The 22500-nt window shown below is 45.0% G+C and overlaps 4 protein-coding genes across 7 annotated transcripts in view; 3 read left to right on the forward strand and 1 right to left on the reverse strand.

Moving 5' to 3' along the window:
- The window catches only part of atp6v1ab (ATPase H+ transporting V1 subunit Ab), an 8576-nt gene extending 8483 nt beyond the window's left edge, over positions 1 to 93 (forward strand). Inside the window, exon 15 of the mRNA XM_083665238.1 lies at positions 1 to 93. This exon is cut by the window's left edge and continues 672 nt beyond it. The gene's annotated coding sequence lies outside the window, so the exon portion shown is untranslated.
- Positions 94 to 814: 721 nt separating this feature from the next.
- Positions 815 to 12604, forward strand: gramd1c (GRAM domain containing 1c). Of its 3 annotated transcripts, none has more exons than XM_083693736.1 (18): positions 815 to 1024; positions 1833 to 2015; positions 2855 to 2978; positions 3161 to 3261; positions 3437 to 3532; positions 3745 to 3825; positions 5769 to 5887; positions 6234 to 6381; positions 6533 to 6692; positions 6928 to 7074; positions 7185 to 7303; positions 7430 to 7572; positions 8344 to 8447; positions 9197 to 9367; positions 9647 to 9713; positions 9988 to 10107; positions 10446 to 10542; positions 11130 to 12604. In XM_083693736.1, exons 2-18 carry the CDS (start codon positions 1884 to 1886, stop codon positions 11196 to 11198), a joined length of 1998 nt encoding a protein of 665 aa, XP_083549862.1. In that variant the 5' UTR covers positions 815 to 1024; positions 1833 to 1883; the 3' UTR covers positions 11199 to 12604. The 3 variants fall into 3 exon arrangements, with proteins under 3 accessions (XP_083549862.1, XP_083549863.1, XP_083549864.1); XM_083693737.1 differs by having other exon boundaries at positions 6931 to 7074; XM_083693738.1 differs by having other exon boundaries at positions 1907 to 2015.
- A 98-nt stretch (positions 12605 to 12702) lies between these two features.
- zdhhc23b (zDHHC palmitoyltransferase 23b) lies at positions 12703 to 18720 on the forward strand. Of its 2 annotated transcripts, none has more exons than XM_083675456.1 (5): positions 12703 to 12717; positions 14165 to 14352; positions 14683 to 15378; positions 15971 to 16138; positions 17500 to 18720. In XM_083675456.1, exons 2-5 carry the CDS (start codon positions 14216 to 14218, stop codon positions 17771 to 17773), a joined length of 1275 nt encoding a protein of 424 aa, XP_083531582.1. In that variant the 5' UTR covers positions 12703 to 12717; positions 14165 to 14215; the 3' UTR covers positions 17774 to 18720. The 2 variants fall into 2 exon arrangements, with proteins under 2 accessions (XP_083531582.1, XP_083531581.1); XM_083675455.1 differs by lacking the exon at positions 12703 to 12717 and adding an exon at positions 13179 to 13423 and having other exon boundaries at positions 17500 to 18719.
- Positions 18721 to 18744: 24 nt separating this feature from the next.
- Positions 18745 to 22500, reverse strand: part of ccdc191 (coiled-coil domain containing 191) — a gene marked incomplete at its 5' end in the record, with an annotated part of 14170 nt that continues 10414 nt past the window's right edge. Inside the window, 3 exons of the mRNA XM_083682995.1 lie at positions 18745 to 18977; positions 19300 to 19454; positions 22131 to 22283. Of these exons, the coding sequence (XP_083539121.1) occupies positions 18761 to 18977; positions 19300 to 19454; positions 22131 to 22283 (525 nt within the window). The 3' untranslated portion in view covers positions 18745 to 18760. The remainder of the gene's footprint in view (positions 18978 to 19299; positions 19455 to 22130; positions 22284 to 22500) is intronic.

Consider the following 22500-nt stretch of genomic DNA (forward strand, 5'->3'; position numbering starts at 1 on the left):
TGTGTGTTAGAGTTGGCCTAAGGCCCTCTCATTTCCACAGCTCATGTGACAAAGTGTTTGAGTCCCAAAGAATAAAATGTGGACAAAACTTTGCTGGTGTGTGGCTTCTGGTTTTCCATGTCCATAAATGGTGATGCTTGTTTGCAACATGTGGGTGTGGGTGTGTGTGTGAGGTTATATGTTACTGGTGATTCTGGCTGAACTGGTCTCGCTGCAACCATACCTCTGTGGAATCTTGTATCTCGGGTACTCTGGTCCTGCTAGACTGAGTTCAGCTTTGTGTCAGAATATATACTCTCCTAATCTAATCATACTCCCTTTTATAAAGTTAGTCATATCATATACCATATCACATAAGCTTTTTATAATCTGGGTTTTTGTGCATTTCCCGGAGTCCAGAAATGAATGCCAATTATTTTGTGTTGCCAATTATTACTGCAGTAATTTGACACAGTGCCCTCAATTAGGTGTCAATAGGTTTGCATGCAGTATGTTCGTTCCTTGGGGAGAAAACACTTGTGTTCAAACATTGTGTGATGAAAGTCAAGCAGTAACCAGAAGTAGGCTCGTCATCTCGAGATTGATAGCCAACAAAGTTAACCAAATTCTAAAAAAAGATGTTTCAGCTTTTCAAAGAGGTTTATCTTAATGTGTATCTTCTGGAGATGTAGTGTAGAAACCTCTGCCCTAGATAGGGCCCGTCCAGAACAGGATCGTGAGGCAGGACCAGAGAATGATATTTTTAGACCAGTTAGACTGGCATCAGTTAAAGAATGCAATACGTAAAGCGCAAAGCACAACGAAGGTGACAACTCACTCGCATGTTTCCCAATGGCTGGCAAGGAGTCCCCTTGTCGCACCTGTTACCAGGTGAACCACAGCTTTGCGCCATATGGCACGATACAACATGGGGATAAGAACGAAATACTCCTGAGGGAAAATTAGAGAGTTCTGCATGAATCTTCACTCTGGATCCGCATAGAACTCGCCGAGGATAACGATCTTGGGGTTGGTCCTTTTACAGGTAAAGGTACACCGTTTCTTCTTTTCTTATCACCTGGTGAATATGTCGTTGGGAACCCGCATTAAGAGATCAGATGAAGTGAGTGATCAGATTGAAGAGGAATTTCCACTTGATAGAGATGCGATCATGCCGTGCGAGCTAAAGCCATTTGGAACAGTGCGTAACGATGGTTCTTTACGCAGTAGCAGTGACATCATACACATAGTGCTCATCATCGCTGTTTATCACTCTGAAAGTAGATCGTAAAATTCATACATAGAATTTGACACGAGCACTGGTTCACGTGCACATACACTCACAGTCTCTTTATTGCTCCCAATTAACTGCACATTTCATACCATGGACAGGGCATGAGAGAGTGCTGAACTCAATGTTATTTTCAAAGTGAGACATTACATTATTAGATCTTTTCAAATGCAGATCAATTCAGTTGTTCTTCAATAATCCAACAGTTCTATATGGTCCTATGGTCATGGGAATAAACAGTAAAGGAACTGAAGTTGCTGTTTGTTGCCTCAGCTACAGTTTCTCCAGGGTGACAGAGCAGGACAAACCAGTTCTGTTGTGGCTCTGTCTCTCTTTGTGCTAAGCATCCCTGTTTGGTGGGATTCATTGAGGTTTAAAGACTTCTTGTGAAGTAATTACAGGCTTAGTGCAAAAAGACATTTCATACTGACAACACAACACCAACTGCATGTTGTAAATAGTTTTCTGTATGCCATTGCCATCTATAGCTTTAACACTACATGGTTACTACTGTATTAATGAAACAGTAACTATAAGATGACCCTTTGTTGTCCAACTGCAGCTACATGTTGAGCCCAGAGTCACATTGACTGCTGCCAGTTGATCTGATCACATGGTAACCTTCTGTCCAATCAGCGGAGCGGTAGAACAAATGGACCAGGTGTCTAGGTCAGGGATAGGGAGTGATATCACAGATGAGACGGCATCCATGGGGGAAGTCAGATGGAGTTCCGAGGAAGATGAGGTAAGAATGCCCCTTCACATAGCCTGGGGTGGTCCAGTGGTCTAGCACCGCAGCCTACAGTGCACACACATGCCCATGTCAGCATGGGTTTCAATGCCCAGCTGACATGCTCTCTCCTCCTTACTTTCCTGTCTCTCTCCACTGTCTGCCCCACTTCAAAAAATACCCCCCCACCCACCCCCCACCCCCCACCCCGTCACGTCACGTTCAACTTGTTATACATACATCAGCACCAGGAACGGCTGCTGGAGGTAGACATCGGAGGACGGGCTCATTGTAATGCATGGAACGGAATGAGGAAGGTATCAAACACGTGTTTGGATTACAATGAGCCTGTCCTCTGTTTTCTACCTCCACCAGCCTCCCCAGATCAACACTATTAAGAGCAGGCCACCACACCACAACCCTGCATCAGTCACAAATCAACTTTCACTGCTCTCTAGTGGAGAAGACAGTAACATTCAATGAGGACTAACTGTTATTCTGGTTTGTGTTGAAACCATTTCATCATATTCACATTGGATTGCAATCTCTTCTCTCTATTGAAAAATACAAAGCTCAAGGGCTTATATTGCTTTCCATCTACAGTACATGAGCGCCTGTTTATTTACCTTTTTTGAATATCAATCAAATTATATCTATCTACACATCCAGAGATTTATTTAAGCGATACTGCTTTATTACTTTGTAATGCAATGTAGAAATACTAGGCAGCATTTATGACTGTAATGCATGTTTCATTCCGTCACACCAGCAGCACTGTCAAGCAATTACAACTTATATTCAGTAAGTGTAATGTCTGTGATTTCCGATTCTCATCTTTGTGGCCTGTCAATCAGTCTTCGGACCCCCAGAGCCAGTGTCTGGCAGCGCCTCAAGCCCCGCCCACTACCTACAAACAGAGGTCAGAGGAGTTCAAGAAGCTATTCAGAGAACTACCGGAGTCAGAGAGACTCATAGTGGGTATGTTACAGAGACTACATCCACACAGAGTTTACAACACACTCTCATCGACACCTGCACATATCAGCTCATCTTCTATATATCAAATACTTGAATCAGCAGTTGTCTTGCTTCTTCTGCATCTGTATACACTCACCTGTATCAGAGCATACCTCTCTCACACATCCCATGTATTTTCCCAGACTACACCTGTGCCCTCCAGAGAGATATCCTTCTACAGGGGCGTCTCTACCTGTTGGAAAACTGGCTCTGTTTCTATAGCAATGTGTTTCGGGGGACAAAGGTGAGCTGACACAGAGGAATGAGAGAGAGAGAGAGAGAGAGAGAGAGAGAGAGAGAGAGAGAGAGAGAGAGAAGGGAAAGGGGGTGGGGGGTTGTTGAGTGTACAGGTAGAGGGATGTTGTTTGTGCTTCATTAATTAGCTAATGATTTATGATCATTATGCCTTGTGGTTATAGATAGTATTGACTCTGAAAGACATCAAAGCCATGAGCAGGGAGAAGACAGCCAGACTGATCCCCAATGCCATCCAGATCTCCACAGACACTGAGAAGGTACCTCCAACAGCACCTGGGTTATGTTCAGTGGCCCGGAACAGTTGCACAAATAGTTCAGAAACAGAATAATGAATCATTGAGATTGGCAATGTTGAACCGGTCAGCCATAATTTAATGCTGAGTGTGTGTAAATAATGACACAACCACATTACTTGTTACATCTTTCACTGCAGTAATATTTACTCATGTGTTTTTATCTCTGCCCACAGTTGTTCTTCACTTCCTTCTCAGCCAGAGAGAAAAGCTACCAGGGTATTTTCCGCATGTGGCAGAATACACTGATGGACAAGGTAAAGCACTGATCAGCAGTCCTGGTGTTATAGTAGGCCTACCTCACAGGTTCTACCACCGTCCCCTCCCTACAACACTATGTTCACCAGTGTCAGTAGTCTTCATGGCATGCATTTCTTTAGCAAGGGTATGCCCAATACTTGGTACTGTAGGAGGAGTACCCTCCCTCCAATTTTCACAAAAAAAGTAGTGAAACTGAGCTGACAGCATCTGGTGTATCTTGTGTTCCAATAGCTTATTTTGCAGTCATCACCAGCCTGGCAATGATCTAGTGACATGAAGAATGCCAACTAGATAACGCCTCGGCCATTGTGGAATATCACTGCATGGACACTGTTTTTTTATCAGTAGTTTCATTGGGCCTTTTTTATGCAGCCACTCCCTGTGAGCACCCATAGCACAAGGCAGGACTGTGACTTTACCCTGGCTTGCTAAGCTTATCTAATCAGTCCTGAGTACACACTAGACGCCCCTGGACCCAGTCCGTTTTTACTACAGGGGGGGTATGGCATTCGGTTCCGCTTTATCCATTTAGGAGACTGATAACTGATTGTAATGTTTTATTTCTTTATGTACTCGTTCTCTTGTTGGATAGATAAAACGAGCTCTTAGGACGCTTATTTTAACGTGTATGCCTAATACCCAGAGTGTTGTGTAGCAAGGGAATGAAACGGTGCAAACAGCTCCACACAAACACACTTGTGTCAATCGGGAGTAGCGTGTGAAGGTAGAGTTCAATGACCCCCTCAAGGTGTGGCTAGGTACACTAGGCTACTTTGCATAAAACAGAACCTGCTGCCACAGAGACGCCACGATTTCGTCTCACCTCCTCGCCATTCTACTGAAAAAAACGCCCAGTTTACCCAACCAAGAAGGTGTTCTATCAAATCGATTGTCTTTGTCATTAACCCTGAATTTTGGCATGCAGACGAGCGGTTATCTACCTATCTCAGTATCAGTGGGCGGAGCGCTCTTTTTCCAATTGTCGGGTTAAAACAACAAGGACTTCCTGATTGTTTTGTGACATAACACAGGTTAAAACAGTTCACAGTCCAGCGAGTCAACAGGTAACTCCAGAGAGAGAGAGAACGACACTGAGAAGTAAGTAAAACAGCTTGAAAATAATCCTGTGTTGACTTAAGTGGCAGCAAGTGGCTGGCTGTCAAATCATTAAATAATCAGCTTCAGCTGTGCGCCTCTGGATTGAAAAAGTGGGTGTCCCTTATGGCCGATTGATTGCTTGTTTGCTTGACTAGATGGGGTTTTGACGTGAATTTAGGATTTAATCCATCGCTTCTTGACTTTAAGTGATGAACGCTTCAACTCGTTATTTCGGCTAATTCTGGAAATGCTAGACCTTCTATAGGCTGTCAATTGTTGTGCTGGCATTATTTTCGGAATCACTTTTTTAAGTAACCTAATTCAGGGACAGTTAGTCGTAGCCCACAGTTGCTCAGCGTAGCTCACGGTGCGTCAGGTTTTTATTCTAATTAACCTGCCATATTTTTATTCAATGCATGGATATGCGCTGATCCTCCACGACAGGTGTGTTGGTTTTTGATCGCTCGTGGCATCATGCGAGGAGCAGGTTATGGCTGTTTTTTGTGAAAGGAAGGGATTGGGGTGAGGTTCAAGTATGAAACATGCACATGGTTGTGGTTATGTTGGCTGGAGGAAGAAGACTGAAGAGGATTATTCTCTTACCAGGACAACATTTTATTTTGACAAAGAGACTGAGCTTGCAATCTTGTGGCCTACCTGCAGCCAGTTAGGACTGCATAACCTGCCATTTGGGATTTTATAGAGTGTGAACCTGCGTTCAAAGTTCCCAATGTGTTGTCTTTTCATTCTTAACAGATTACATTTCCATTGTGTGCTATATGGTCTGGGGATGGACCTGCTTTACTTTTCATTCTAAGCCTCCCACCTCCTTTTATTGTAGCCCCTGACAAGTCTGGAACTGTGGCAGATAGTCAAGCAGCACTATGGGCAAGACTTGGGCCTGATCCAGGAGGAGATGGAGAGTTTACAGCTAACAGCAGAATCAATCACACAGACCAGGTAAGGACACACAAGCGACACACGCAGGTGATGTGCACGCACGCACACACAGGCAACACACAGACTATTCTGAGTACTACTGTTCTCATATTCTCTCCCTGACATGTTGGTCCTTTCTCCACTGTTAAAAACATGATTCCTCGCATCCTCTTCTCTGTCCTCCACTCGCTTCCTTCTCAAAAGTTGGAGGAGAGTGTCTGAGAGGAGGAACCTAGATCTCCTCCTCCAGTGTGGTGTAATTGAGTAGGAAGCGAATGAAGGACGCCAGGAATCGAGTTTCGAACAATTGAAAGGGCCATTGTATGTCACATAATACCTGAACGTCTGCTTCCTGTCTCCTCCACAGCCTGACCATGAGAGCGAGTGGAGAGGAGCAGTTGGGGCGTCTGGAGAGGACAACGTCCATACGTATCCAACAGGGGGAGCAGGGCGCCATCGAGACGTCCACGCCCCTGGGAGAGGACATACCCTCCCCCTTTGGCCAACCGAACACGGTACAAGGAACATTGTGTCACACAACTGTATGCATGTCGGTGTAAACGTATACATTAGTTTGACCAAATAACATCACATCAATTCTCTCTGTATGATGCCAAATCAAGTCTGGGTGGGAAAAAAAAACCCTGTTGATTTCCGGCCATACAGGAGGACTCTCGTAACACGCCAAGCCGCCAGCGTAGTCCCGTCCCACCGCTGGACCGCTTTGCCCCGGAGCGGCTCTCTAAGCGCTCGTCCCTCTCGCTGGACCTCAACGCCAATGTGGACCGCTTCTCGGAGCAGAGTGGGTCGGAGAGCGCAGAGGAGGGTGAGAAGTAGAACAACATCCCCTGTTAGTTTACAGTATCCAGAGTGTTTTTTTTAAATTTTTTTATTATTATTCTACTCAGGAAGGGGTCGTGATACCATCCTAAATGTGTTTTTTTTTTTAAACTCCTGTGTGTGTTGTTATTGATGCCATCCAATGTGTTTGTTATATGCATTCCTCTGAGAGGGTATGTTGAAAATTCTTCTTCTCCCTCTCTTTCTTCCCTCTCTCCCAGTAGAGGAGCGTGTGCCTGTGTCCCAGCAGGAGCAGGGCAGGCTCTATGTGAACCGGGTCTTCCACATCCGTGCAGAGAAGATATTTGAGCTGCTCTTCACCGACTCCCATTTCATGCGCAGGTTTATGAATGTCAGGAAGATCACCAGTAAGTCTCACATTCTCTCTTCCACCTTCTCTAAATGTATGATACCAAAACAGCCAGTCACCCATATAGGCTGTGTGTGCATGGTTTTAACGTGTGTGTTCGTTCCTCAGATTTAAGCTCTGCTCCGTGGCAGAAAGAAGTCTCTGGCTCCATGAAGAGGAGTCTGAACTATACCATCACCATCACCAACCCACTGGTGGGGAAGTTCTCCACTGCCACTGAGCACCAGGTGAGCCAGGGAAGCCCTGCGCTGTGTGTGTGTGTGTTCGGGTGGATGGGGGAGAGTGTTTGGATGTTTGGTAGTATGCTTGCTGTGTTTGTGTTCTCTACAGTGTGTGTCTGTGTTGTCTCCCAGACCCTGTACAAGGGTTCCAGGGAGGGTCAGAGCTACGTCATTGATTCAGAAGTGTACACACACGACGTGCCCTACCACGACTACTTCTATACCCAGACCCGCTACTGTATCATCCGCAACTCCAAACACAAGTGTCGACTCAGGTGAGAAGCATAATTTTTTTTTTTTTTATTATTTATTTTTTTTTATTTATTTTTTTTCTTGTTCAGCATGGAGGATTTTCAGTGTCTTTGTGCCCCAGGGGGGATAATAAAGTTTCAGTCAGGACACTTCCATTGATTTAATCATTCAATATTGTTTCTGCCTCTTATGCCTCTTTATGTTATTGGTTTGTTTTTAATTATTATTATATTGCATTGTTTATTTATGTTGAGCTTGCCCTAAGCATTTCATTGCACCATCTACGGCTGTATTCTGTGTATTTGATAAATTAACTTTTGATTTGTTTAATGAAAAATGGTAATACATCAAGTTTGGCCTAATTGGATGGCTCCACTCTGTAAAGCTCCCTGCCTGAAGTTTAACAACATAAAATACAAAATAACATAAGACGTGGGAACCCCCCCCCCCCCCCCCCCCCCCCCCCCCCCCCCTCCTGTGAGTAAGTTAAATACAGAGCGACTGAGTGTGCGGTGGGGGCGACGACCCATAAGTATAACTCTCATAGCCAGTGTTTTAACTATGGTGGAGTGTGCATAACAGCTGCTTTTAGGCCTGTCCCTGAACATGTAACGCAAGCTTCATTGATGTTGTCTTGTGAACTTGGGGGGGGGGGGGGGGAGGGGGAGGAGAAGAGAGGAGGTCTAACATAATAACATGAGAGATTTTGTATGTATTTTTCCAGGGTTTTCGAGTGTCTTTATGCAGTGCCCCAGGGGGATAATGAAGTTGATGTTATCTTGTGAACTCTATAGGGTCTATACTGATGTGAAGTATAAGAAGCAGCCATGGGGTCTGGTCAAATCCTTCATCACCAAGAACTCGTGGAGCGGCCTGGAGGACTACTTCAGACACCTGGGTCAGTATCAGGCTGCGCTGGTAAAGTCGTCAATGGAGACACCCAAACAAATGTGCAGTGCTGCAACACTGACATGAAAGTGGTTATGTTTGGCTTTTAATGTGCTCCCACAATAATACTGGAATGTTCTTAATTCTTTTGCCTTCCCCATCATCCCAGAAACAGATACAGTGTGAGAAACTACCTAGGTTTATTTTAAAATATCTATTTTCAGCTATAATAGCAACTGCATCACCTTTTTTTTTTTTTTACCTCAAAGGGTTATGATGGTTATAATGATTATTTGCATGACAATTGACCAAAATCCCTGACTTTCACAGCCCTACTCCTATAAACAACCAGCTTCCCCCTCACACCACCACACTCCAGTGTTGGATTAGAGCTGCATCTGAAAGCCCTGCACTCAGGAGGTCATTAGTGTGGGTGTTGCCTGAAGGTTATTCTACCTATTAGACACAATAGCCAACTATAATATGTAATATGCCATTTAGCAGACTCTTTTATGCAAAACAACTTGCAGTAAAATGTGTGACCATGTGTATGTACGTGCACAGCAATAATCAAACCCATAACCTTAGTGTTGGTAGCAACATGCCCTACCAACTGAGCCACAGATAGGCGTGTGTGTGTGTTCCACTGCACATGTACTATGTCAGGTCAGTGTCTGAATACGTCACCTTGAAACCAACGTGTGTCTGTCCTCTACATGACCGTCTCCTGTTGGACTGACCCCTGTCGTCGTCATACAGAATCAGAGCTCCTGGAAGAGGAGGCGGAGCTGAATCAGGGAGGCGGGGACCCGGGTAAAATGGGCGGTCTGCGTCGGCGTCGGCGGACCTACAGCCGGACTCTCCAGGAGCATATGAAGCCCAGCAAGCAGTACGGACCGGACCCGGAACAGCACCGAGAGGGCAGCAACGGTACATGCACTCTTCTGTCTTATCTACTCGCTCAACAGCTATCTAACCTGGAAGCCCAGTGGAAATCTATTTTCTTTCTCAGCCCTTCTGTACATGGAAAAAGTACACACAAATTGTGGTCATCCATACAGATGCCATTGCAAGTGTCATACAACAAAGCAGCCATTGCACCAACACTTGAAAATCAATCACCTCGCACCATTAAAGAGCACTGATCACCCACACAGTCATCTGTTCTCCATTCAAGCTGTCTCACCATCTGTGAATGTTGTCTCCCAGGCCCCATGGATATGAAGGGGCCTCACAGGTGGAACATGACTACCATCGTGGCTGGGATGAGTGTAATGTAAGTCAACAAAACCTGCAAACAGCAAAGACAGCTGTTAGAGTGTATTTACTTTTCTAGGTTTATGCCCTAAGTGTGCATAAGGCTGGTTAGGTGTGTGCAAGGGTGTATGTCTGTTTTTCAGGTGAAATAACTATTAAAGAATTATTCTTTATTGTGCGAAGTGCTGACTAATTCAGAAATTTTTTTTGCACTGTTCTTTGCAGTTTGATTTATAATGTACGCACGGGTGCGTGAAGCTAACCGCTTCTCTCTCTCTCTCTCTCCCTCCCAGTCTGCTGATCCTGACTATGCTGAACCTGGGGCTATTCTTCAAGCTGTGGGCCATGGAGGACGTGGCTCACCGCATGTACCTGGGCACCAAGCATCGGCTGAGAGAGAGGAACGAGGCCAGGTCAGCTATTCACACTTCTCATCCCTGTGTCTCCATCACCCCCCCCCCCTCCACACTGCTCAGAAAGACCTCTCCTGCTGTGGCTCAACCTGCATCAGTGCAGGTTGAAGGGCAAGAGATGAAGGGAGGAACACCATTTAGACTATTCAGATGCACTCTCTGTGGTGTTTGTGACTAAGCTGACTGGGGTATCAGGGTAAAAGGATTGTTGGATCTTTTAGAATCTGTTTAGTTAAGTGACCCTTCTATGTATGCGACACAGTCACACTCATTACCCTCAGTTAATCAGACCCAACGCCCCCCCCCCCCCCCCCCTGTTCTCCAACCTGTGTCCTCAGTTTGGCTCCGGGTTTTGGCCCCAGACCAGACAGGATGAGAGAGGACAATCACCTGCTCAAAGCTGTACTTCAGGACTCCATCAACCTATTGGAACAGGTGAGGCAGCGTGTGTGTGTGTGTGTGTGCGCGTATCTCATTTACAATCCCAGTCACTGTTTGGTACCATTCTCCTGCCAGCACGTAAAGTCAGCACCACTGAATCATAACAGCTCGCCTTCAGGGAGTCAGTGGAAAGAAGTGACTTGAGGTCGCAGGGAATGTTTGCTATGCCAGCTATGACCAGTTTACCATGTCCACATTAAAGCCCTTTTAAAACTAGGAGAGCCCTTAACAGCTTTGCACCAACATCTGTTAGATTAATGAATGAAAAAGCGTGTCGTGGGACACACAGCATTAGCAGATGACGCTTTAGCTGGACATGTGGAGTATCACATCCACTTTTACTGTTTAACTTATTGTTTGTTATTAACCAAAGTTATCATTATTGATGACTTCAAATATGTTTTTGTTTCTTTGTCTATTTTACTGACTGTCATTCCGGTGCTGGCAACTACAACCAAAGTTATTCTATATAATGCACCTTGTGACTGTACTGTTCCCTACCTGTCACAGATGCTCCCAAACGAGGTCTGCAGGTGTTTGTGTGCTGCTGCCTGTGACTCACTGTGACTCCACCCCCACAGCTACGCAGTTCCCTGATGGTGCTTCAGCATAACTTTGCAGTGGCCAACAAAACCGCACCACTGCCATGACGCCATCGCTCCTGGTGACACCAAGGACCAAAGGGATAAGCCTTGGAGGAGTCACTCTCTTACCCCAGGGAGTTCCCATAGGAAAGTCCCCCTGGACCCCAGCATTTGCATCCGTTACTAAGGGCTACTAATCTAAGTCCCAGGGTCTTTGACTCTGTGGCACCAGGTGTTTGTCTGTCTGGTTGTTTTTAAAGCTGTGACTTAAGTGTTGATGCTAGGCTGTGGAGGGAGGAAGTGTTGCCTAACCACCGTACAGATGGGGAGTGGTACGTTGGTTTTATATACAGTAGGGCTCAGTTTAGTTCTGTTTTGTGTGCCTCCATGCATTGATGTTGGTGCTGGATTGACTTGTAATGTCAGATGAAGGTAGAGACGTCCGCATGGTCTGGCCGGTTGGCCTGCTTGGTTCTCCAGCACGTGCCCTGCTGCTCCCTCCGTCACTACCAATCACAACCATTGAAGGTGAATGGTGTATATGGCTGACAAATGAGTTAGACTCTGTTGCACGGCTGCACAATAGGGTATGACAAACTGATTTGATTTCCTGAGGAGTGTGCTGGTGGTCAAGGGAAGAGAAATGTAAAGGGCACTACTGCACCTTGGAAAATGTTTCTGGTAGAAGTGAAAGCCTACATGCATAAATAATATTTAGTCATATTTATATTTGAATTCATCAACATTTTTACTTATTGCACATGTGCCTTGTGTACGTTTCCTGGTTTTTAGATGACTTTTTGAATTATTATTTTTTTTATTTAAATGAGAAATGTAATTTAGTAATATTTCGATGGGTTTCTTCTCTTTTTATAAATACGCTTCATTCCAGAGTAATTGTTATGCCTTTTTGATCGACAGTTTTAATTTGAGCTTTTGATGGCTTATGGTTTTGCAGCTGGTTTGTAAATGCACAGCAGACCTCTCAAATACCAAATGAACATTCTCAGGAGCATTTGCTTTGAGCCGAACCATGTCATCACTAACACTAAAGAGTTCTCCCCATGGTTTTTAGTTGACTCCAAACGCTAATGCCTAGTTGGCTCTGTTTGTAGATCTATTGATTACAGTGAATGATTGTTGATTAGTTAATTGTTAAGCTTGTTTCCAGTGTCACTCTGTATGGGGGTGTGATTTTTTTGTATGGCACAAAGCACAAGGATCTTCCTCCCACATTCATTAACTTGATGTTTACATAGTGCCACAGGGAATGTTGAATTGAAAGAGGTGGGGAGTATGCACACACACACTCTCTCGCTCACACACACGCACGCACGTGTGTAAACACCCACACAATGTATATCTTTTTCAAATTCACTTCAACCATTGTTTAACTTTGACTATGTTGGTGACAATTTTGTACATGTTAAACAAATGTATTGTTACTTTAAATAAAGAATTATGTTCTACCATATGGTTTGTTGATCTATTTTAGTGCTTGGTGGGGGATGGTGGCTGGGCTTAGAGCACTGTACAGTCAGCATAACACATTTATCCTACTTGGATAATGGGCTCTAATAACCATGTGAGTACCAGCTTGACAAATGCAAGGTGGTTTTATTGGCTATGTATTGACTTAACCAGGATGTGCATATTTAATTTCAGGTAAGTGAGACAAGATGTCCTTTACAGTATGTTGAAATACTGTCAGAAGAGGACGCAGCAGTGGTTTGACAGAGGGAGCCTATTTCTGCCCTATAAGCCAATAGGACATCTTTGTATGTAAACAAACATATCAAATACTTTCTGTGACCGACCCACCACCCAGCTGCCCATGTCAAGGTATTTAGTGGTACCAGTTGTCATTTGACCTGCTGCGCTTAAGTTCCTTGTGGGTTTGAGTTTCAGCTTGGATACAGAGGGAGTAGGAAGGTACTTTGTCGTAAAAGTTCACCTGAGGAAAACAAAGGGTTACTGTACTGACGTCAAAGGTCTGGTCGAGGGGGGAAAAAAACTTGCCAAAACAGACAGGCGTGTCGTCGGACTACCCAGGCCACGGAAAAGAAGGACTAGGCAGTGGTGCATGGAGTATGGTATCAGAGAGCCTGTTAAAGTGGAGCGACCAGTTTCCATGTCACATCAGTGACACGCAGACCGGAATCGTTGTGCAGTGACACGGAAACGATTCGGGTGTTGTTTTACATTGAGCGACTTCAAAGACGGCGAATTGAGGAACGAAAAGAACTGTATTGGTCGAGGACTGCAAACTGTAAAACGAGTCTGTTCGCCAGGTAGGCGGCACTGCTTAGGTCTACATGCAGTTAAAACATCATGTTTGTAATCTGAGCTCTGTTATGGTTATTCTGTGGCCACCGGACAATGTTATGGCGCGCATTTTGCTCAAGAAAGTCGGCATACTCCTGATATTCGCAAATGTTTCCATCAAACTGTACCGAAGACAAGGTTACAACGTAGTGTCAAATGATAGCTTAGTCTTTTTTTGTTGTATCAATTTACGGTGGTGACATTGTATCCATGGCTCGCATCCATGGAGACCTTTAGGTCGACTAGTGCGCTGGAACACGAGTACCGCAGTTTACCAGATTTGTTCAGCGCATGCCGTCACAGATATTCAATACTAGACCTAAAAAAAGACGCATTCAATTGATAACGTTGCCTCATCAGCAAGTTGGTGGTCATAGTTATTATGGTACAAGGTTTATTTATGAACAACCCAGACAGTCGTCTACTTTGGGAATCCTGTTGCCTTGCCACTTCCCCTGCCTCCTAGGCGACTCTCTCCTACATAGAGACAGATGTGCTTCTAGTCTGAACAGATGGGTGACGTGCAGAGGGAGTCTGGTACTATTCTGATGAATTCACCATCATCATCAGTCAAAACACACAACAGATTGTCCAGCTGTTGTGCAGTTGGGTGTCTCTCTTTTCAAGTGGAATCTTGACTAAGTGGATCAGAGTAGTGTTTCTCTTTTACACAAACACTAACACAACACTGCTCTGGTTATCTGTAGGAAAGTGACTACATGCCGTGCTGCCAGTGATTGGCAGACAGGGTGCCTGCCATGAAGAGGCGAGCCAATAAGGTGCTGGAGCAGGAGGAGTCGCTGTGCTGCTGTGAGTATGTGGACCGTCATGGTGGCCGGAGCCATTTGGCAGCATGCTGCTGTGACTGTGAGGACCTGGACGACGCCTGCGACAGGTGAGGGACACCAGATATGACAAGAACAACTGTAAATGCTATGTTACCATAGTTCTAAGCAGGCCATCATTATTGAAGGCATGCACAGTGACGAGAGATAGGCCTGGTCTAAACAAACACAACCGAGGCTCTCTTCCCCATCACAACAGTAATTGTGATGGCTCTGACTGTCCTTTCAAGAGGCTTAGTTAATGAAACCTTTTGATATATTTCCTAGTTTTCCTTCAGATCTGAAATCACTAAAGAGTGAAGTGTTCAGAGTTTGTTTCTGGGCGGCAGTGTGGGCATAGCCATGTGTTCTAAGGTTAAATCTCTGCTGTTCTCCCTTAGATGGCTTAAGAGGGAGCCTCAGAAGCCTGACTCGCTGTCCCGGCTGACTACCACGGTACAAGACAGGCTCCGCGTGCCCTGGCTGTGGGGAGGTGCCCAGCAAATAGACCTGTCCGTCATCCCGCCCCTGGTGCTACTTCCTGTCCTCTTGCACCTAGCAGCCCTTCACTTCCTGCTGGGCTTGGTGGTTCTGACCGCCCTGCCCGTCCTGGTCCTGTGGTACTACTATACCACCCATCGCAAGAAGGGACGGACCCTCTTCTTCCTCAGCCTGGCCCTCTTCTCTCTGGCCTACATGTACTACCTGTTCCTCACAGTGGTGTTCCTCCGGGGGGATGTGAGCTTGCCCCAGCTGGGGGTGGTGACTCTGGGGGTGGTCCTCACCGTGGCCGCCCTCACACACACCAAGAGAGATCCGGGTTACGTCTGTCCAAACCCCGCTCACGTCCACAGTACAGTGACCTATCACAGCCCTCCGCTGGACAGAGAGCCTGCCCACCCCAGCAGCGTCAGCGAGGCCAGGCAGGAAGTGGTGATAGCCAATCGGGCGGGTTTGTCCGAGCGGACGGGGCTGGATCAGGATGACGGCAGGAGGAAGAACTGGTGTTCTGTCTGCAGGGTGGTGCGGCCCCCCAGGGCGGGACACTGTCGAATCTGTGGCACCTGCGTCCTGAGGCTTGACCACCACTGTGTCTGGTGGGTCCCATTAAAGCACTTGTGTCTGACTAGGAGGGTCTCCTTCATTCATTACCTCACGTCTATGATACTTTGATACATAAACACATGTCTTACGAAGTCTACTGTATGCAATGTCAATGGTCTGGTCTCGCTCATCACCCACCATCATGTGATCAAACACTTGTCTTTGGTAACAGGGGTTGAGTCAAGCACACTAATCTGAACATCAATATTCTAAAAGTATAATGTTAAAGCAGCGCTGCTCTGTGTCTACACGGTTAGTAGACTATACAAAACACTGGGGTCAGACAACCATATTCAGAAAATAACTGATTGGATATCATTTTGGATGTGGAGAACACTGTCTTCTCTGGACCTGCTTGTTTATGTGACAATATGTGTGTATGTGGTGTAGTTATTCTCTACATTGATGACTACAGTATGTGAATATACAATCAGTTGCTTTTATCCTGTTAGACTTACAGTCAACAGTGTGTGTGGTTGTGTGGTGTAACCCTGGGTTCTCAGTACAGTCTTGTTTGTCTGTGTGTACGTGTGTGTGTGTGTGTGTGTGTGTACGTGTGTGTCATGTCCATTACTGCTGAGGCAGGATAAACAGCTGTGTGGGGCAGGCCAATCATCGCAGCTTCCTGTTGACGATCCTCCTCTTCGCGTTGACCTCTCTGTACGGGACCAGTCTGGTGCTGCAGAGTGTGTGTCCCCGACAACACCTCCTCACTGCCCTGCTCTACTGCCCTGGCGTCTACAACCAGTACAGGTAACACACACACACACACACACACACACCAGACACACACGCACACACACACACACACACACACACACACACACACACACACACACACACCAGACACATAGGTAGCACAAATGCTCACAAACAGTGCACACACACACACCATGCATATGCACATACATAGTTAGCACAGACACACACACACACCATACTATATCATACAGTGGTGTACACACACATGAATATCATATACACACAGTACACTCAGACAAGCGGTGAAATAGGGCATCAGAGATCAATAGTCGCTAAAATACCAAATAGATCATAGCCTTATCATTGCGTCATCATAATTCTATTAAGGGTAATAAGTGATTTTTTTTGTCTTGCATCAAGACACTCGCTTCTTTATATAGGGCACTTCAAGCTGTGATATTTAGCTAAATTATATAGCTAAATGTTAGAATATTTACAGTGTAAAAATCTAGGTTACAGATTTTTTCGATTGCTTGAGCACGTCTTGAAACTACTAAACTTTTTGTAACAGTTAACACATTTACTAAAATACCACGTTTCTTTTGCAAAATGCACTAGAACTTAACTTAGAATACAGGCAAAAGGCAAATCAGTGCATCAAAACAGCATATTTGTCATCTAATGAAAAGTAATCCACCATTAATTTCATAATGACACATTAAATAGTAACTATAACCATCAATATGCATTGCAGGTTAAGTTAGAATTTCACTCAGCAGAAAAACTTTGTACTATATAGTTTATGGTAGTACTGCACCTGTTACAGAGAATATTATTGCTTACTATAAATATAAATCAAGTTAATCTAAAATATTCAGAATCAAGCAGGTAGTTTGCAAAATTGCATTACTGTAGAACACAAAAGGGCCAACAAAAACGTTTTCAGTAATCTTTTCTCTCCTGTCTGCCAGACCACATGTTACATTATTGATGACCATTTAATTTGAGTACAGACTGATTGTTAGTTGAGCTGTTGAGCGATGTGAGTTTACATGTGTGGAGTAGAGATTCACTACAGCGGGAGAAAGCTTCATACAAATGGTATAAGCAATTGAGAAAAACTAATGGAAGTTTCTATTTTATTATACTGCTGTGCTGGCCTAGGGCTGGCTTAGCTTTGTCTATTATGTCTGGACAAATGTGTGGGTGCTTTTTCTGCTGATAATGTATGTGAGTGTAACTGTGCCATGTTGTTCACCTCTGTCAACACTGTGACATGTTCTCCATCTTGGTGTTGGTTCATTCCAAAACTATTGTCTCGTGTGTGTGTGTGTGTGTGTGTGTGTGCGCGCGCGCGCGTGTGTCTCGTCCTCTCAGCAGTCTAAAGTGTGTGTTGTGTGTGTGTTTCCCAGCTCTGCGCTGTGCTTCACCTGTGCGTGGTACAGCAGCATCGTGACGGGTGGGATCCTCCACCTGCTGCTGCTGCAGATCATCAACATCAGCTACAACGTGACAGAGCGCGAGGCACGCATGGCTCTGCGGGACAAGTCCACCCGCAGTCACCTCTGGGGCCTCGTTATCGACACCGGTGTCTATTCCTGCGGTCTCCGTGGCAACTGGGTTGAGTTCTTGACCATGGGACAGGGCCTGCACCCGCCTTCCCCCACGCCGACGGACTTCGTGTAGACCTTTGTTATAACACTTCTGTGAAGTGTGATTGAACGGTTTCAACAGCTGCTGTTCTGCCTTTCACCACTGGGTGGCAGCATATCTCCACTCACCTCAGACGATTCTGCCTTCTACCATTTTCCTGTGAGAAAAAGCTGATAAAGCTGAGACGGTTTTAATACCTCCAGCAAGCCTTTGTTACGGTGTCAGTGCCATCTTACCATCTCTACCTCTCTGGTTGACCTTCCATCCACCGCTCTCTCGCTTCACACACCTTTCATCCATCACTCTTTCTTGTCAGGGTTCCTCCAACAGTCTCCCTGTTCCTCCTCACTTCTAGTGCCTTGCTGGGAGACAGCGAACCATGTGACAAAAATCTCCAGCCGTTCCTTTCAAGAATGATTAATGCTTCTAACCGTAGAAAGGAGCAGCTGTTGTCAATACAAGTTGTGTTTCATGTATAAAACAAGCTTGTTTGCTTTGGAAGGAAATCGGCTATAGATATTGATCTAACAGCATCGTGCATACATCTCTGTAGAAGTGGGCTGCTCAGGATTATTAGCGTTTCACAGTGTGTTTCATGTGTTAGTGTTTTACAGTGTGTTGCATTAAACATCAACGGAATAAAACATCAAAACCTCAGAGACCAAAAGATAACAACACAAACCATAGATTGAGTGATGGTGTTCAAATGAATAACATAATGCTTTTACTGTTTCAAGCTCCATCAAACTGACTCCTGAATCACACTATGGCTTCAAAAGTCGATGTACATTAAAGTCAACAACAGTATCAAATTGCTTTTGGACTATAGAAAATGTGAATATGCTACAGCAGAATTGGACTGCTTGCCATTTTTTTTCTCCAAACTTATTTCACATGCTACAAGTAACATTCACATTTGCAACAGAATGATTATGTTCAGCAGATTAAAGAACCCATCACGTTGCTGAACATCTTGTGCTTGGTACAGCAGGCATCGTGCATGTGTGTGTGTGTTCTTTCTTATGATGTATGTAGTTGAGGTGTTTGTTTGTACGTGCGAGTGCACGTGGGTCCATTGCTCACAGTGGAGCCCGTCCCCAGGGGTGAGGAGCAGAAGTCAGGCAGGACCTCGGCCACCGTGCGTCTAAGCTTCTCCCGCCGTGCCTCCCTCTCTCTCTCCTCACGCAGTAGCCGTGGAAACCTCCACCAGGCCAGGAAACAGCCCCGCAACGCTCGTCTACGCCAGAGACAGACGCAAGGGAGAATGTTACAAAGACCACTCTGAGAGTACAGTGTGGACAGTTTAGAAAGAGATGCATCTCAGTTTAGAGAGACAAGACAACTTAAAAGATTTTACATTAAGAAAGGCTCAAGATACGAGTGGTGAAGCCACTAATTAAAGCTGATAATCTCTACTTTCACCCCTTAGTAATAGTTTGATTTCAAATTCAAACTGTTGGGAGTATAGAGCTAAAAGAAGGCAAAATGCTTCCTCTTCCCAATACTTATGGAGGGCACTGTAGGTCTCTGCAGGTGAGCACAGGTAAACAACCTCACACCTGTCACTGTGTTCCTGAGCCTTCTGCCGGCAGTCCAAAGCCACCATCCTCTCCTGGGTCGCATGATCCAGCAGCGCCAACAGAGCCCTCCTCAGAGTGTGTTTGCGACAGAAGCGCACAGCCCGCTCCTCCAGAATCCCACATTGGTCCTTCAGCTGGAAGGAACACAGAACACAATCAGACATAACAGACTGTCCTTCTCAGTGTCATTACCTTCACATTGCAACCAATATTCAAGTGTGTGTGTTTGTGTAAGAAACCAACAAAGGAGCTGAGTTTGTATGTTTTACAGAGAAATCAAAACGGGATGTACATATTTATTTAGTTCTCTTTGTCATTGTTTTCTGTGTATCACCCCTTCCTCCTTTTACGTACGTTCTCCTTAATCTAGTGCTGTTTATCCATTTATATGCTTGCTCAATCTTGTACCATTGAAAAACAAAAACAGAGAGAGTGTTCCCCTGTGTCTGTGTTTCCCAGTGTAGGTTTGTGTGTGTTAGAGAGAAAACGCTTTTGTTCATCTTCATTTTCTATTAATAGATTTCTTACAGTACGGTACAACAAATCACATTTTCTGTATCATATTGACGTGGTTCCTCAGATGTTAAGTGTTGCGTAAAGCTGTGCAGCGCGACTGCAATATAGGCGACATGGAACGCAACCTGAGTACATCATGCAGAGTTCTCTCCAATGAATGTAAGAGTGGCGCTGCACCACGCTGTGAACTTGGCGGCGCCGCTATGTAATAATTCCAAGGCAAATTAAACTATATGTTTAGTAATGATAGTTACTCTATGTTTAATCGACAACGACATCGACAAACGAAAGTGGTATGATGTTCCTCAGTGAATTCAGCGTTTTAGCGGTGTTTTTGCGCATTTTGACATGAATAAACGCGAGTAGGGTTTTGATAACGCAATCCAGCGCCACGCTGTTTAAAAATCCTGGGGAGAACCCTGTAATGTACATATGTGTTATGGGGTTAAGTGATATCAACGTTGTCTCATTCACAATATAACTTTAGAAAACGTCCCGATATAAGATAATATTGTTATTGCTGAAGTATGCTGGAGACATGCGTGCAGAGCAAGCACTGCAGCGCATAGAATGTATGGCTGGTATTGTAAATAGTCTGCTGAAACAAAGATACAGTACATGTGTTCCTGCTAGATGTGTTTTGCCATGCAAAAACAGTGGGACACTGCACGTGTATGTAGTAATGCACATGGTCTGAATGGTGAACTGGGTATGACTCTTACTCGCAGGGGTGCCCAATACGTCGATTACGATCGACCGGTCGATCGCGAGAGTAGTGCCGGTCGATCGCGTGACATTTAAAAAATCACGTGGTACTACGACGTGATTTTTTTTTATGACTGACATTTGTGCTTCAGCACGGTACGAGGCAATTGAGCCAGTGTGAGTGCGTCACTTGATTGACGTACAATGCGGCCAGTCTGAGATCGCTTCTCTTCTACTGGTCACGTGTCACCATGCATTCGCATGTATATATTTCGCAATATATATTTAGCATTTTTTTAATGTAGGTAGATCATTTTGACCTGGTCATTTTGAAAGTAGCTCGCAAGCCGAAAAAGTGTGGACACCCCTGCTCCAGAGGAATGACACCTGATCTTGGATGGTCGCCAGAAACGGGAGCAGGATGGCTCAGGGGAGAGGATGCGGACGCTGCTACAGACAGGAGCGGATAAGTACAGACAGAACCATCCAGTGACCGACCAAGGGCCCCACCATGGCTCGTGATGAGGGGAAGTCAAGCCTGAAATATCCAGTGACCTGCTGGAGACCTCGCAAGGCACGAGGGGAGGGTTGGGCCCCACATGTGCAGGGGATGACACAACCTCTATAGAAACGGAGGGGCCACAGAATTTCGAAGAAGGACTGTCATCACTGAAAACAATAGTTGAGGAATTTGACAGGAAACACGTTCTTCTGAAGTAAGTTAGAGGAATGTAAATGTGACAGGGTGTAAAGTATAAAGGCGCTCTCACCATACCCCAGAGAAATTACATCTTTGTAATCGTTTGTTCTAAAATTAAGGTAATTACAGATTTAAATTGTACTGAAGGTTACTGCGGATCTTATACTCAACTGTCATAGGGACAAACAAGTCACTGATCACTTAGGCCAGCAGCAACTGTGTTCTCGTGTTAATTGTGTAACTCGTTGGCTTGTGTGTGATTAAAAGGGAATTGTCATAAATAGGCAATTCACAAAAGGCAGTAGAAAGTGTGAAGGTCTGGTTTCTTTACTACTGTGTGTAGCTTATCCATGCTTGGGGGATTCTATTATCTGACTAAATGTAAAAAAAATCTGGTACTGCTGAGTCTGCCTATTGACTGTAGGAGGTCTAAAATCCAGGTCAACGTATGAAGGTCTCATACCTATAGCTCTATCTGGTTTTAGAAAATAGGATCCAAGAGGAAAACTATACTTCCTCTTACATTTCCCCTAGTTACTAGTCTGAGGAGAGCCTTGAACCACGCCTCCCTATGCCCTCTTATCCTGATGGGTTAAGGTTCGGAACCCTCATACGATAGTCAGTAACGGTTGTTCCTCCTCCGTAGGGCCTAAGTTACCACAGGGATTTTGAACAATGGGTTGAAAGTGGATCCAGGGCTGGTATTGGTGGTGTAGCATTGGCAAGGGCTCTGAAATAGGCGATAACCTGAGCAAGACCTAGTACAAGGAAAACTGGGCAAGACAACCTATCAGGAGTTTTAAGTACTTTTAAAGACTTTTGTCTGTGAAAGAACAATATCACAATATGCTCCAAATATCACAATAGTGTGTAGGGGTGCACCACTTACTCTTTTCCAGCTGCACAGGCTCCTCCGCAGCAGCAAGTGCTGATTCAATCGGTCGGCAGAGGCCTGTTTCTGAGCCAGGGACTGTCCTGTTACCTGCTGCCAGGACAGGATGCACTGTCTCAGGAGAGTGTGCCTGTGATGATCCCCAGCCAGCTGGAAAGGGTTGAAAAAGATATTGCATATGCCACATTGTATACACATCCAAATCTACTCCCAGGTGGCAGGTGTAAAACAATGGTACGGTATGAAAGGATGAGGAGCCTGTAGACCACTGATATTCACTTGTGGTGAAAATGAATTGTAAACCGTAGGCTGTATGCAATAAAGCCTTTCAACATTCATTTCAATCTTAAAAACGAATTTTGTTGTT

This window comes from Argentina silus (genome assembly GCF_951799395.1).
Source record: "Argentina silus genome assembly, chromosome: 1".
Lineage (NCBI taxonomy): Eukaryota > Metazoa > Chordata > Actinopteri > Argentiniformes > Argentinidae > Argentina > Argentina silus.

What these genes read in the sequence shown, in the direction of transcription:
- gramd1c (XM_083693736.1), top strand. Translation starts at nt 1,884, where the DNA reads ATGGTAACCTTCTGTCCAATCAGCGGAGCGGTAGAACAAATGGACCAG. An exon ending in GTCGGAGAGCGCAGAGGAGG is followed by an intron (nt 6,693 to 6,927) that starts GTGAGAAGTAGA and finishes CCTCTCTCCCAG; the next exon opens with TAGAGGAGCGTGTGCCTGTG. An exon ending in GGACTACTTCAGACACCTGG is followed by an intron (nt 8,448 to 9,196) that starts GTCAGTATCAGG and finishes GTCGTCATACAG; the next exon opens with AATCAGAGCTCCTGGAAGAG.
- zdhhc23b (XM_083675456.1), top strand. Translation starts at nt 14,216, where the DNA reads ATGAAGAGGCGAGCCAATAAGGTGCTGGAGCAGGAGGAGTCGCTGTGC. An exon ending in CTTGACCACCACTGTGTCTG is followed by an intron (nt 15,379 to 15,970) that starts GTGGGTCCCATT and finishes CTGCTGAGGCAG; the next exon opens with GATAAACAGCTGTGTGGGGC. An exon ending in GGCGTCTACAACCAGTACAG is followed by an intron (nt 16,139 to 17,499) that starts GTAACACACACA and finishes TGTGTTTCCCAG; the next exon opens with CTCTGCGCTGTGCTTCACCT.